This window comes from Astatotilapia calliptera, chromosome 14, assembly GCF_964374335.1.
Source record: "Astatotilapia calliptera chromosome 14, fAstCal68.1, whole genome shotgun sequence".
Taxonomy (NCBI): Eukaryota; Metazoa; Chordata; class Actinopteri; order Cichliformes; family Cichlidae; genus Astatotilapia; species Astatotilapia calliptera.
The window spans coordinates 11842887-11858896 of NC_137435.1; the positions used below are offsets into that span (position 1 = coordinate 11842887).

The 16010-nt window shown below is 41.0% G+C and overlaps 1 protein-coding gene and 1 long non-coding RNA gene across 3 annotated transcripts in view; one reads left to right on the plus strand and one right to left on the minus strand.

Moving 5' to 3' along the window:
• nxn (nucleoredoxin) overlaps positions 1-16010 on the minus strand; it is a 71226-nt gene that overhangs the window by 47301 nt on the left and 7915 nt on the right. The window contains exon 1 of one of the 2 annotated variants that reach the window (XM_026192668.2): positions 10212-10250. The exons of the other annotated variant lie outside the window; for it this stretch is intronic. Within the exon in view, the coding sequence (XP_026048453.1) occupies positions 10212-10235 (24 nt within the window). The 5' untranslated portion in view covers positions 10236-10250. Of the gene's footprint in view, positions 1-10211; positions 10251-16010 lie in introns of those variants that run through there. 2 annotated transcript variants of the gene reach the window in all.
• Positions 3442-15287, plus strand: LOC145420011 (uncharacterized). The gene is made up of 2 exons (XR_013901290.1): positions 3442-4134; positions 14367-15287. It is a non-coding gene; the product is annotated as an uncharacterized LOC145420011 (long non-coding RNA).

Sequence of the window (16010 nt, forward strand, 5' to 3'; positions counted from 1 at the left end):
CGTATGCACTTTAGTTGCTTAGTTGCCCAGTGTGCGCTCAGAACATTTTATGAAGGTGGGCAATCCATAAATTATGATTTGGATGAAAGAAAAAAAAAGAAAAAAGAAAATGCAGTATTTGAGTATAAAGTGCATGGTTAGCATAATTGTGACCAAAGTGATTGCCTGCTGGAGCATTTCCATTATCCAGTGGCTGCATTTGGCTGTCTGAGATGACAGAGTGCTGCTCATCTGGGAAATAGCTGGGGCAGGATGATGCTGCTGCTGCTGAGAGGCACAACCCAGCATGTCTGCAAATGCAATTATCAAAAAGACCTTGAGTCGGGATGAGCATATGCCGCTATTAAAGCACTAGAAATTCGCAACAACAGAATCCATTTCTGCTGTTGGTAAACCCTTAAAAGCACTAAAAAACATATTTCAAAGCAAATGGATCCCACATGAACGCGCAAAACATGGTAGTTATTTTTCATGAAAGGTTGCGGTCTTTACTCTTTTTTTCCCTCAGCTCTATTCACTGGTTTGACAAGGCTGGAGCTCAGCTGGAAACATGTGAGGACAGATGTGGGGTTGTTTTTAGGCTTGGGTGGCATCACGCATTTACGGTAAAACAGGGGATTTGTCTGTAGGAATGTCAAAAATACAGATGCTTGTGTTCTGTTGAACTTCATAAGCAGCTCCTGTATTGAAGTTAGATATTATGGTGCGCCGCACAGCATGAAGGACATCTCTTTTACTGAAAAAGGAAATTTAGGTGAGGACAAGCTCAGAGCTTCACATGGAAGCCCCTGCTCCTGTTTGAGAATATTTTGGGTTTAGCTTTCCCATCTAAAACGTCGTGTCCAGGTGAGCTCTTCAAACAACAAAAAATGGTTTATTAGCTACATTATAGCCACTATAGTAACAACAAGGATCATCAGCTCCTCAAGCAAGCAATTATGAAGAGTTAAAAACATGTGCCAGCCAACCCTCAACTCCAAACCCTCACCTTGGGTTACATAACTTTATACAATATATTAACATGTATTTGATGGTGAAATAAAAATATTATGTTCTACCATCTTTTTTTTTTTTTAATCTTTTTTTCCCCAAAAACGTTGCACAATTGTTCACAGCAATATTGTTTTCATCATGTGGATGAGGTTTTCTTACATGGCACCACTTGGATGCAGACAGAAATGTGAATCCCAGCATGGCGAGATAAGGTGAGGCAGAACTAAGCAGCTCTGGTCAAGCGGAAACAAAGGGTAGGGATGACCTCTGTAGCGTGGGTGTGATTTGATTACAAAAGTGTGACACGAACCCAAAAAAACAAAAAAACAAAAACAAAAAACCACATACTCTGCAAATTATGCTGCACACCAGTTCCCATGACAGACTCGCACACCACAGACCTCTTCTGCCACCTACACAAGAACCACGTGAAAGACTCTGGAGAGAATTTATGAATGGGAAGCACAAAAGAACAGTACAAATTTACTCCACTGTAAAATTTTAGAATAGCTACTACAGTAGCCATCATGCATTTTATATTTTAGACATTTCACATTTTCACATTTAACATTTGCCCAGAAGATCTAAATAAAAAGGGTCAAAATAACCACATTTAAAGTGTTTTTAAGTCTTCATTGCCTTCAACAATTACATTTACAGACTGCATTGTCTTACATATCGTTATGTATTTTGGCCTAGAGCAGGGCGATATGACCAAAAATATTTATCACGATATACATTTGAAAATTTGCGATAATGATATAACTGACGATATAATTGACACTAGACAAAATGCTTTACAACTCCACAACTTTATTAGTCCAAAAAAACCCATCAATGTATTTTCACTTAAACAAGCAGCTGTTTTTTTGTGTGCATTAAAGTTATATAAGCATGTGACAGTGCAAATTCCTTGCTGACAGTTTAACCAAAAGGCATTTCCAGTGGAAACTGGCCGACACATCCTCAGCATAGCTATGCATAATAAGAGGTTATACACACACAATACGGTAATATTATGTTGAAGCACAGTACGTATCACTCCGCGAGGCTCCTGCCTACGACAGCCGTAATGCTCCAACAATCCATCAAGCGGTGCGGCTTCATAGCTTAGCAAAGTCGTACTAAAACATTTGACAGATTTTCGAGCGCCATGTACGACATAAAATCGTTTCGAGGTCAGTAAACACAACCAGAATTCATAAGGCACACGGGATTATGAGGGGCACTGTCGATTTTCAGAAAAATCAATGGATTGATTTTAAGTGTGCCGTATTTTCTAAAAAACACGGTAATAACGACGGCCCGCTAGCATGCGCTACCAAAAATAGTGCTTTGTTGTGTATCTGACGGACGAAAGCTAAACCAGTTCCACACCACTGAAGTTGCAGCTTTTTTACAAACCAATTCTGGTTCATCCGTTTCATTTAACGATCCACTTTCGCTCTCTTCATTCTGCGTCGCCGCCATGTGCGTATGTAAACATAGGCACTGCGCATGCGCGTTTTACCCATATTCTATCGCGATATTTCATTTTCCTATCGTTGCCCAAAATTACACCGGTATTACCGTGAACGGTATGATATAGCCCAGCCCTATTTTGGTCCTGTCACACCTTTGTATAGGATTATTTTTGGTTAGATGGTTAGAGTCATCATGTCTTAGACCTCACAGGGTTAAACACAGCCACATGCTTTCTAGAGTCTTTTCAGACTGTGCATATCAGTGCCTTTGGTTAATGTGGCACCATCCACCCACCGCATCACAGCCTGTGTAGCACAGCCAGAACTGCTTTAAAGAGCACATTCAGCTCTCACTGCTTCTTTTGTGTGTTGCTCATGAGAACAGAGACACCAGGGAGTCTTTCACCCCCAACTTGAAACGTCAAAATGTGTAAAAACAAACAGTAAAATCAGAAGGAGGCGAATGCCTTTTAGACATAAATGAAAAGAAACGTCCTGGTCTCTTTTGTGTTAGTGGGAAGAAGACCCTGCTGTGGGGGTGGAGTCTGTAAAAAACACATAGCAACCTAGTGTGAGGCCACAGGTTTATGTCCAAGCCCTTCAACTTGGTAATAAATCGCCAGAGTGGTCCTTTCCACATTTAAGTCTCTGGCCGTTAAACTTTAAATGCATTTACTTTTCAAAATGGCACCACAGTCCAGCAGATCCCTGCTAGGTAGTCATGACTCCACTCACTGACTAACCCCCCCCCCCAAAAAAAAGAAACCTTGGAGCTGAATTAGATCCTTTCAAATTCTTTCAACAGCAAAAGGAAACAGCTGCAGTTGTATAGCGTTGACTGCGCTAGCATACTGCAGTAATTATTTCAGTCCTCATGTTGGCATCCTCCTACAGCTGCTCACACTTCACCACTGGCAAACACAAAAGCAGGCCTCGGATCGTGGTTGAAGCTTCGCTCTAGTTTCTTTTCTTTCGATGTGTTAACTTGGTGCCAAATACACAAACTGTGCTAACCGTCGACTGCACCGCTAAACCCCAAAACCACCAGCATATTTCCTTCTGGCGTTTATATAAACAGACTGTGACTGGAACAGATTCCCACCATTCAGATAAAGACGTGCTATCTGGGTGTTTGCATAATGAGCAGCAGTCGTGTTAGCAGTGTGTTGCTGTATGGCATAAAAGAAATGAGAAGTCGCAATTGTAATCAGCAGGGTGATCTCAAAATAAACATCAGAAGTGTGGTCATCTAAGGGCTTGTTGTTGTTTTTTCCCCCACAAATTGCAGCCATTATGTTTCATAATAATAAAAGATGGTGCGAGCCATTGCAAAAGAATCATTTCCTGCCTTCTTTTCAGCGCCCACTCTCAGCACGGCAGTAAGGTTGCAGGGTTGTCTTTGAATTTTACGGAAATATTTTGAGTCCAAGCAGCCGAGCTCAAATCATCCAGAAAGAGAAGTGGGTATGATTAAATGATGAGTCTAGGACAGAAGGTTTTGCTTTTAAGGCCAAAATAACTCAAAAGAAAACAGAAGGCATAAAACAAGAGGAGAAAGAAGTGCAACTACAGGAGACGGCTGTCCTGCACAGGAGGACATGAGAAGGAAAGATCTGAAAGCTACTCAGCTGAGCCAGGATGAAAATCAGACCAGACAGTACGACACCTGCAAGAACTGGTGGGTTTTTTTCTTTTAAAGAGATACTTGTGTTTTTCCAATTTAAAAAAAAAAAAAAAATTCTTAATATTTAGCGCAGTCCTTCTGTATTACAACTCCTTTCTTTCAACGAGTTTTCATTAGAACACACAACCTCAGATTCATAATATAAAAGCCAGACGATTCCGTTCAACAATGGTCAAACTTGAGAAACCCCAGTGTATTATTACCTTATATTCCACGGCAGCGCTTGGTACACCCACCCATTAACACTGGCAACTAAATAGCCACATATACAACATGCGATCTGTTATCTCCATCCATGAACTTCTATAAATCGTTTGGCTTTGTGCAGAAATATTCAGAGCTTTGAGTCCACGCCAGATATTTAACTTGGCTGTGCTTTCAGTTTCTGAGAATGGACAAAGGGAGAACATGTGAGAGGAGGTCTAGAAATCATGAAAATATACACCTCCCTTCTTGAAAAAACAGAACCACCGTCATTCCTGAAACATCATACCTTCTTCTGGACAGCAAACTGTCTAAAGCTTCAGCTCTGATTTTATTTATTACCTTTATTTTACCAGGAAGTCCTACTGAGACCACAAACTGTTTTACAAGAGAGACTCCGCTTTGCAGGAAAAAAGAAGACAACAGAAAAAAAAACCAAAAAAAAAAAAAAAACCCCTAATGTCACCATACCAAGCACAATTGATGTAGATAACGCTGCCTGTGTTGCCCTGTGTGATTATCCCCTGATGCCAATAATTATGCAGGGCAATTACAGCATACATTATGAACCCATCTCCACCCAACTGGCAGGACCCTGCCCAGATTTCTTTTCCCCTCACCACAACAAAGCAGAGTGGATTCCTCGCACTCAGTCAGCCTCTCAAGCTTAAAGAAGTCCAGATGAGGAAAAGCAGAGCTTTATTAAGTACCTGTGAGAATTTTGACAGGCTTGCAGCACGCTTTGGCCAGCATTTCTCCTCCCTCCAGTTTTTAAAAAAAAATGTATTTTTGGACAAGCCTCCTATCTACAGTTCATCTCAACAGCTTAGAGGGTGAACACCTGGAGCAACAGAGTGTCGAGGAAAAGTGATGAAGTGATGAAGAAGCCTTTGTTTCTCAGGGGGTTCGGCCACACAGCGAAGTCTGTGGACACGAGAGAAATGATTCCACATGTGGGGGTTTCAGCTACAAAGAGCTACTCTTTGCACTCCAAAAAAGAATCACAGAACAGAACAGAACAGAACAGAACAGAACAGAAAGAAAGAAAGAAAGAAAGAAAGACATTTTCATTTGCAACAATAATTCTTTAGTTTTATTCTCCCTCTTTTAGTCAAAGTACATACCTTTGGCTCTAGCTGTGCACCATAATTATATGATAGATAGAGAGAAGATGAATAGGTATAGGCTTTGGCAGAAACCCTGGCATTCCTGACACAAAACCATCATCTGACTTATTTCAGCTTCACTTCATCGGCTTTCTAAGTTTCTGTGGAGAACAAACAGTGCACCATTGATGCGGCTAAACTAAAGATATGTAATGATCTCAGCATTCTATACTCCGCCTTTACAAAAAGCGACCACAACAGAAGCCGAGGTTGTCGGAGCGGAACCTGCTACCTTTGGACTTAAAAGCACACCTGCTGCTTCCAAAAGCAGCAGTGCTGTCAAATGAGCAGGTGGCGAGTGACATAGTGGTGAGCAGAGGAGCGCAGGGAGGGTTAAGTATTTCGTCTGTGTTTACCCACTCCCTGCACTCGCATGGTCTCCTGACTCGATTTAACACCTCACAGGCTACAAGTCGCACAAGCAGAAAGGTGCACGCTTTAAGTTTGTCTTCTTTCTCAGAGTTCATGTCCTTTAAACAAGTAACTATGTAAGAAAATAAATAAAAATGGAGGCCTCCAGTCCTTTTAATGTCAAGGATAAATGCCCCCCAAAAATACATACATGTCAAAACATGAACTACTATTTTGTTTGCACTCAGTGTAGCTGCTTGAGGGAGATTACAGCGCATTACTTTTTAATGTCTTCAGGGGAATAGTTCCCAATTTTAACAACAATGTTGGTCTTGTGTGCCAGTATTTGCTTTACATCTTGACTATTGGCCATTTCAACTAACACCCAAAGATGTGAAGTAATGAAATTACAGAGGCACTGTCACTCCTGATGCCACACCAAAGTAAGAGCACTGGAATTCGATTTCAAGCCTTTACTGTTTAAAATCACGTGGAGGGATGTGTGTGGGTGTAAATTAAAGTGAAGTTTGAAAAAATAAAATCACGACAGTATTTTTCATTTCACATCAGATTGTTGGAAGAAATTCAGACATGAAATGCTGAATTTGAGCCAAACTGTGAAGAGTGAAATCAAGAACCTTCAACAAGATTTACAACAGTTTTGTGATGATTTGTGTTAAAGCCAGAAATAGAAATAAGCTAAACAGGTCTATATAATATCAAATCCCTGACTATAACACAGGAGCTATATGAAACAGGTTAGATTTTTGCTGCTAATCTATAAAAGTTCAATACTGTACATCCTTTTTGTAACTACTACTATAACTTTTAACCCCATTTGAAGTACCATACTACATTAAAATTTTAACAGGTACAGAATGAGAGCAAACAGGCTGTGAAATCAACTGCCAAAGCCCCATTCATGCTACTCTTGAGAATAGCCTGTGACCCTCTGGTAGCCTCCAGTTACTAGGGAAAGTGTGTATTCCCTTAATCTGCTTGCAACTAAAGCAAACCAAAGAGGTTCAGCACCCTCTGTGTGACTGATTTCACTGACGACAGCCAGGAACCAGTCGCCAACAGGTTGGGGGATACAGATTTTTCCCTCGAGTCCAGCAGTTGTCAGATGGTTGCTAACTGGTTTGTGTGACTAAGCCCTAAATGATAACACATGCTGATCAGTGCACCTCAGCAATACACAGTTCTTCACAGCAATGTTACAGCAACACTTTGAATACAAAAAGTGGTGATTTTTACAGCTTACTTTTACTAAAGCTTTCACCTTGTAGAGATGAGTTCTGACATAGTCTATAGGGACACATCAGTAGGAAAAGGCTACGTTCACACTGCAGGCGAAAGCGCATCAAATCCGATTTTTTTTTTTTTACCCAATGCGACCCATATCTGATCATGGTATGACAGTGTGAACGGCACAAATCCGATATTTTCAAATCCGATCTGGGTCACTTTCGTATGTGGTACTGAATCCGATACATATCCATTGTTTTAGAAAGCGACTGCTGTTTGAACGGTCATGTCGCATTAAATCCGTCTTTTACGTCACTGACACAAGACAGACGCTAATTATCAGCGCCGGAGAAGCGCCCGCGAAGACATCGTGAACGCTTCCTGGCCATCCAGTGTAGATGTTAGTGAAACTGTTGGGAAGACAACGTGAATATTTTATTTGTACTGTATAATCTGCAGATTATGACAGAAATCTGCAACTATCCTTTGAAGCACCGCTCCTCTCTAAAACAGCAATAAGGATAATTGTTAGGTTAGTTACATTATTATGTAAATAACAAAATAACTTAAAGCAAAAACTGGGAAACATAAAATCCGAAGTCTTTATATTAGGGGGCATCAGTCAAACAATACTGTTTGCTCTGGGTCTAAACAGAGACCAGTTTAGACAGTGTTACATCTTCTTTTGCGCGTGTGGGCCGCTTTGAGCGTTCACACTGGAGGACGTTTGCTGTCGCATTTTATTTGTAGTGTGAACGAGCAGACAAAAAAAAAAATCGTATTTGATCAAAAAAAATCGGAATTGAGCATTAAGACCTGCAGTGTGAACGTAGCCAAAGTCTCAGCTTTTTCCCCTTCTCTCTATGATGTATATCCCCCCTTATGTTCAAGAGAAAGAAAAATAATTTTTCATAGGAGCATTAACTCAGTCAAACAAATTTATAGAAGTTGATCTAGATACAAAGGACCACACAGCTGATAAGAAGCCACCCATTAACACTCCTATCAGTGAAAGGAGTTGGATTGGCAATAAACCAATGGCAGTCAACCAGGAGATTTTCAGCCGACGCCAAGGTTTGGATGATAAATCAGTGACATTGTGAAGTAGGGCTGCACGATTAATCGTTAGAAAATCGCGATCTTGATTCATACTTATGTGCGATCTCATTTCCAAATGACAACGATTTAAAAAAAAAAAAAAAAGAAAAAGACGACAATTGTACCGCATTTTGATCCGGGACGTAATCTGCATGAAAACAAGCGCTCACTCTTCCTGCTCAACAAATGACAAGGGCGGAGCCTTATACCGCGTGATACAGAAGCTGGCTGCTAAAATTAGCAGGGAAAAAAACAACGGAGAGCACGTCAGGGATGACGAGAAAGTGACAGAAGAAGGTCAACCACCCAAACATCAATAACGGGAACCTTATACAGCGCCTCCCCATAACCGTCGAACTCCCGCAGGCACAAAGAAATTACGACTATCACGTATCACCTGACCAAAGATATGGCTCCCATCAACACTGTGCAAAACAAGGGATTTAGGAAAATGATCAACACCCTAGACAAACGCTACACAGTGCCGTCCTGCAACTATTTTTCTATTGTTGCACTACCTGCTCTATACACGCAGTGTCGAGCAACGGTGGAGACGGAATTTCAAGCAGTACAACATTTTGCGGCAACAACAAAACGTGAGACATTTGTTGTTTTTATGTTTATTTATTGTTTTTATGTTCAGTCTCAACTGTTACAAAGTTGATGTGCAGTTAATAAGTGCAATAAATATTTATACTGGAAAAGAGAATCGTGATCTCAATTCTAAGCCAAAAAAAATCGTGATTCTCATTTTATGCAAAATCGTGCAGCCCTATTGTGAAGGTCCAATACCCCTGCCACAAACACTATGATGGGCTATATTAGGATGGGGATTTCTGTTGTAAGAGCTTAACAACAACAACAACAACAAAAAGAAGCCCCACTGTCCTTTGACCTTCTACTCCCCCCCTCCCCAGAGCTTTCACCTGCCTCTCATGGTCCCTCTCACATAGATACTTTAGTGCTGAATAGCACTTAACAGCTAATGTTGGAACAACATCTGTACTAGCTCATAATCAAAACCTTGATGTGCCAAGACCAGGCCAAGCATCCACCCATAACACCATAAAGGGCGATTAGATAGCGAGCAAGCTTCTTCACAAAGCAAAGTATTGTGTTTACATGATAAACAAAGTCAAAACAGGCCACAATGGACGTTTGAACATGTTCACAGCTCAACGTCCAGACCATGAAAAAACAAAAAAAAAAACAAAAACCCCAAACCCCTCACCGCCTCTGAATTTGCAGCCATCACGTCACATTAGGGAAACAGTTTAGCCAGTGACTATTTAAAAAGCCATAATTTGATGCTGCATCCATTGAATCTTCCCCAGATAAGAGCCCCATGACTGCATTCAGTCATCTCCCTCCCTCCAAGGCCCTTTGAGAACATAGCACCAATCATAACATGTCTCAGCACTGAGCGAACAATGCACAGGACAAGAAAGAAGCCGGCCACAACTCTGTGTGCCAGTAATCTCTCTTTGAGGCCCCCGCGTCTCTTAATTGCCCGGACACTTGTGTCCGAGGGTTGCTCTCGTTCCTCAGTGAAAAGATGAGACCTCTCGTGCTCCTTACAACAGGCTTAAGCTGATAAACGCTTTCATTCAACGTGGCCGTGGGATTGAGGCTTCATGCGAACAGATTGGGTAAAAAAAAGACTAATAAAAACAGCGATTAGCCTCCAACACAGAAACAGAGCTAAGCCACAGCACAGCCTCAGCAGGGGGTCTACTTTCAACCACTAAAAGTGTCTGATGATTTGTGAGAGCCTTTTCTGAGGAACACATTCCTCAGAGCAACTACATGAGCAGGAATGCATGTGGTGTTTTTGTTTTTACAGAACAAAGATGTAACGGATTCCAAAATAGGATGTGATGAGTGAAGAAATACACAAGCGAGCCTCTCTTGGTCTCTACAAGCCTACTTCTAGCATGCATCCTAGACTACTAAATGAGAAACCCTCGTTCTTGGATAGTAAGCACCTCTCGTGACATTTACTACCTGACAGCGTTGCTCTCCCTTCATGAATCCTTCTTCTCATTTTCTCCCCAGTTACAGCCAACACCTCCATATGGGCTGCCATCAGTGTTTCTTCTGGCCTGTTGCTGTTGTGCATTATACATAAATCGTGTGTTTGTCAGCAGCAAGGTCGAGTTCTCTGCGTGTTTGCTTTATTTGCAGCTGATGTGAACAAACAAAACAGCACCATACAATTCAATACAGGTTTACAATAAAAATGCGGGCTGACACTAAAACATAGAAAGCAAGCTTTGAATTAAAAAGGAAAAAAAATAATCTTTGCAGTCTGAAAACACAAGTTCTCCAAGATTGTGTCCACCTGACAAATGCTCCAAAAGGAAAAGGGTTAAGTTAATTCTTTGCTCTCTACCAACTGTGAGGGAAATATGTAAGTCTGCACCTCCTAAATGAATCAATATTTTCCCCAGCCATCCCCCTGCTAGCTCCATACAGAAAGGTTTCCGCATACACGCAAACTTCCTGTTAAAAGACAGAAACGTCTCTAAAGAGAAAGATGAGAGCGAGTCAAAACAGTGATATTTTACCTGCTATCGCTGCTGCTTTTTGAAGCCAGAGATAACCATGCAGAGCAGGGGCATTATCAGCGCTGTCTGCGCTAGCTAGCCTGGTTAGCAAGCTTCCTTCGTCACTTGGCATTATGTAAAACAGATGGGTACTTATTTTACATTAAACATACTTAATAGAAAAACTAAAACACCAATTTACACTATGTTTGTTAGGGATGATACCCGTTTCAAAATTTGGAGGAAAAAAAAGATTTTTATTTAAGTACTATAGGTATTGTCGGTGTAAATCTTCTGTAAGTGAAATGAGGCTGCTCAGGTTACAGCATACAATTTAGAAGGCTTTGCGGTTACAGAACACCATGCACCTAAACATGAAGGTTAATGGGGATTAACTCTGTAAAGCAACAAACTAAAATTTCGGCAATGCTGTATAGTAATAATGTAGTGTAGTATCTAATATTAGTAAGTTTCTTAGCAACTGTCATAACATTTCAGACTGTGTCCTGTAAACAACAACAAAATATAATGTTAACATTTCATGTCAATGGCCTGCTACAACAAAGTCAGAGCTTTAAAACAGTTGATGACACTTTTTACCTTGGTATTAAACTGTGTATCAAGCCTCGTGTAATTCTTTCGGTGTTGTTAAATTCTGCTAAATGCTAAATTCCTGGTATCTTGACCTGACCTTTGTATAACAAATGCTCAAAGCTGAAAGTTAAAAGGGCACGCACCTGGCACACAAAGTAAGCACACCTTTAATTATAACTTGCAAATATATGAGCCTTTGTATTAAATGCAATACAATTGTATTAAGGCTGTATAAAAATTCACCTACCCTCCAGTTGTCAAAAAGCATGGGCATTAATTAGACTGCCTAGCTTTTGTACCAACATTTTTTGAAATTTCAAACAGCCTATTTTTTAGTGCTTGTGGTTGCTGCTTTTATTACATATAAAAGTACTGATCACAGCAACTTTACAGACAACATGCATTTACTGTATAATGCCCCAAAAAAATTTCAGTAGAAATAATTTGGCGTGGTGGTTAGTACTGTTGCCTCACAGCAGGAAGGTCCCGAGTCCTTCACCATCTGCCCGGGTCCTTTCTGTTTGCATGTTCTCCCTATGTTTGCGTGGGTTATCTCCGGGTACTCAGCCTTCCTCCCACAGTCCAAAGACATGGAATTAGTGGGGTTAGTTTAAGTGGTGAATCTAAATTGCCCATAGGTGTGAATGTCTGTGTGAATAGTTGTCTTTTTCTCTGTGATAGACTGGTGACCTGTCTAGGGTGTACTGTGCCTCTCACCCTATGGTAGCTGGGATAAGCTCTACCCTCCTGCGACCCTGATGAGAATAAGTGGAAGAGAATGGATGGATGGATAATCATGTAATCAAGTACAAACCCCCCCCCCCCCCAAAAAAAAACAAAACAAAAAACACACTAACTGACAAAAAGCAGGCAAGACAATCTGTGCCATACTGTTACCTTAGTGACGGACTTTCAGTAGGAATAAACCAGCTCCAAAATAAACAGTTTCTTATTGTTAGTGTAATGCAACTGATAATGCAACAGCATGAATCAATTTATGGGGAGCACTGCAGCACCATTATTTGCTCTCCAGATTAGCTTGCCCACTGGTGACCTTGAGTAATAGCTCACAAATGTATTCTACAGAATCATGTGACATGTGCACAGAAACACACACACAAACACACACCAAGTGGGAATATCAACATATCCATTTGTCCAAAGAAGATATAATGTGCAATTATGTGGGGAGCGTGTTGTTGCAATGGTGTCAAATAACACAGGCGAGGTAAACTCAGTGAACCTGGCTGCAGATGATTTTGGATATTTAGCGTGATAATTGAAACAGAAACACATTAAATGTTCCAAGTACAAGTATGCTTATTTGTGTGCAATCTCCTGCCGGAGCTGGTGGGTGCATCTGCAAATGATTCCAAGTGACTCTGGTTATTACCAAAATAATGAGCTAACTACAGGCCATGGAGATCTGCTTCAGCTAGACTCTCCTCAATTTTATTCACTTTTTCTAAAAAAAAAACAACATGCCAACTTAGCAAGAATGGCATTTAAATTAGTCACACACAACTACTGAGTCTTATTGGGATGCTGAGGTCTGACAAAAAGTACATTTGAAGATGCTCACCTATATTTCTTCATCCTTTCTGCAATTTATAAAACTCAACTTGCTTCTGAGCTAAACCGCAAAGACTGAAAAAGCTGATTCAATATTATGGAAAAGACTCTTGGGAAGCATGTCTGCATTGGCATCGGATCTTATTAGACATATGATACATCCTCAGCTGCCTCATTATCCTACAGGAGATTAACAACTCACTGTAAATGTGGCATCTGTGTAGGAGAAAAGTAAGGATCAGCCATCAGTTAGAACCAGCTAATCTGAATTATGCGAGATCAGCAAGGTCAAAACATTACATGCGGATAAAACCCTTAAAACAGCAGGGGGTTAAAAGAGTCGTGCAAACGAGACGTTTAAATTGAAGAAGCAGAAAAAGAAGACGGGGTTTCTGGGCCTGGGCAAAGGGTTAGGTAATGGAAGTTTCTGCAAACTGTCAAAAAGACTGTGACAAAGCTATTTCTGGATTTTAATATTGTTCAGTTTCCCCTGGTGCTCAGAGAACATCTTGTTGCTGAGTAACTGAGAGTTGGAAAGTGCCCATGCTGAAAGGATACCACTGATAACTGATGAGATGTGGCACATTGAATATACTGTCAAGTTATTGCCTGTCAAAGTTTCCCTAAAAGGAACAGCTCTGCATTTTGGGAAATACAGCCACAACGGTTTAATCATTTATATAATCGTGTGCAGGTCGCCCTTGTTTTGCTAGTTAAAGTTAAAAAAAGGATGTGTTAGGTGTGGACTTTGGTGCCTGACACCACAGGCTCCCAAGTCCTCCTAAGCTGCATGTTCACGAATTGTTCCACACTTTATCAAAGTGGGATCCGGGGACTTTGGATATCAAGTCAATGCTTCGGTCTCTGTTGTCCTGCTCATGCCATTCCTTGAATTCTGGGGAGGCCACTGTTGTTGAGGACCACTGCCAAAGGGGGTACGCTTGGTTTGCAACAATGTACAGGTACAGGCGAGGAGTGGATGGCTCTTGTCAAAATCCAGATCAACTTGAACCCAGCAGTCTATTTGAGTGATTTTAATGGTGTGGGTGACCGGTGTATTTGCCTTTTTAATGAGAATAAGATGAGAAGACTCTGAGATCCACCATAGTCAGATTTTTCCCACTCGTTTTCTAATCTTTGTGCTCCAGTATAATAACAGCTCCATGTTGGCCATGCAAATATTAGAGCAGTATTGATCTTCTCATCTATACTTGAGTCAGAAAGCAAATGAACAGATCTCCAAAATGTTTAAATGTTCTTATATGAAAAAAGAAAATCTAAAATGAAGAGAATGCAGTCTTAAGTTAAAAGAATAATTCAAAAGCCAAAAGAGCTTTAACTTTAAAAGGGTCTGCCTCACAAATCAATCCACAATATTACAATTCTACTCTGTTACTGCAATGACAGGCAATAAAATGAGATGCACTGCATTGGCCTTGTCTTACAGGAAATTCATCTTTCAAACTTCTCAAAGAGCTGGATGCTACTCTGTCTTCTGTCATGCAGCATTAGGAATCCCACAAAGTCCATAAGAATACAGAGGAAGAAGTGGTCATCATTTCTGGTCATCATTTCTGGTCCTGTCCTCACTTTACAATATTTTATTCAGCAACTGTTTTTCTGAACTTTTAGGTAATCATTTTAACAATTTGAATCAATAACTTATTTCAGCTGGTTAGACATCAAATTGCAATCCTAACTGATGCTTGCTGCTCTTGGATGTTGTTTCTACTGTTTGAGCTTTTCTACAACTATTTCATAGACCAGCTGTAATTGCAAGTACATAAATGGAATTGATTAAAATTTCTAGTTAAGCAACAGCCTGCCGCTGTCAGAATTCAACATACCCTTTCTTAACTTTGTCAGAGGGAATGCTTCGTATGTGAGATTTAAAAAAAAAAAAAAAAAAAAAAAAGTACCGTACTTGCCGCATGCAACAGCTAAACCGGGCGAGAAAGCAGAGCTGATGCCACCGTGCCATGCTACATGCTGAGACACTGGGTCTCTTTGTACGACGAGCTTCTTTACAGACAGCAGCAGGAGCTGCAGGAACACTTACACTTGAATGAAAATACCACAGACAGCAGGGGGTTTACAGCTTGCGTGTACACACAACAGTGCACACAACCGGGGAAGCAGGGTGGCGGTCACATGGAAGTGAAAAGGCTATCGTCCAGAGGGAAACTTGTCATGCCAGAAATCTTAAAACTATGAATAAATTTACATCAAATCAGCATCCCGTCTGACCGATGCAACAGATATCCTACATGAGATAGATTTTATGGTTTGTTAGCGGTGACGATGAAAATTTGTAGCAATCCTACACAGCCCAAATTTCGTATCCATAAATGCATCTTTTTCATTTAGCTCAGGAAATATGATCACTGGAAATGTAGAGGGGAAAACTGAGAAATCACAAAGAGCCAACATTCAATCTAGGAGAGATAACAGCAAGACAAAGGACAGCTCTGGATGGCAGGATGCCCCTGGGGCGGCTATGCTGTTATTATGTTGGAAAGGGCTGCTGAGCTGCGGTGCGGGGCAATTACAGACCGGAGGATTGACTGGGGGGAGGGTCCGGGCAAGCCAACCCATCCATGAAGCGCTCTCAGCTCAGAGAAAAGGAGAACAAACTCTGATACAGCAGCAATAAACCATAACAGATGATGGTGGCTTCACCCGTTGAAGTAACAACCATCTGCTTATTCCCATGGAAAAGAGTTCGGTCTAAGCCGCTTTGCTGTCATCAGTGGAACCCAAAATTAATTTTGAGCGATGCATGCTGAACTTTCTGCTGCATTGGTTTGGATTATTTTACTAGTATATGTCACAAATAGGGTGGTTTTGGGATAACGTACAGGGCTAAATGAATCATCTGTTGTTCTCATAGAGAGCTACAGCAGACACTGTGGTGAACACATTAGCCACGTCTATTATCTTTAACGTCACTCCACTTTGGAAAGTCCTGGCTGAAAACCACACACCGTCCACTAGCGATCCAGCCGGAGAACGCGGGACAAAGAGGAAAAGTCAGTCTCAGAGTATCGTTTCAGTGGTTCATGGACCACAGTCAGAGGTCGCAGCCTTACAG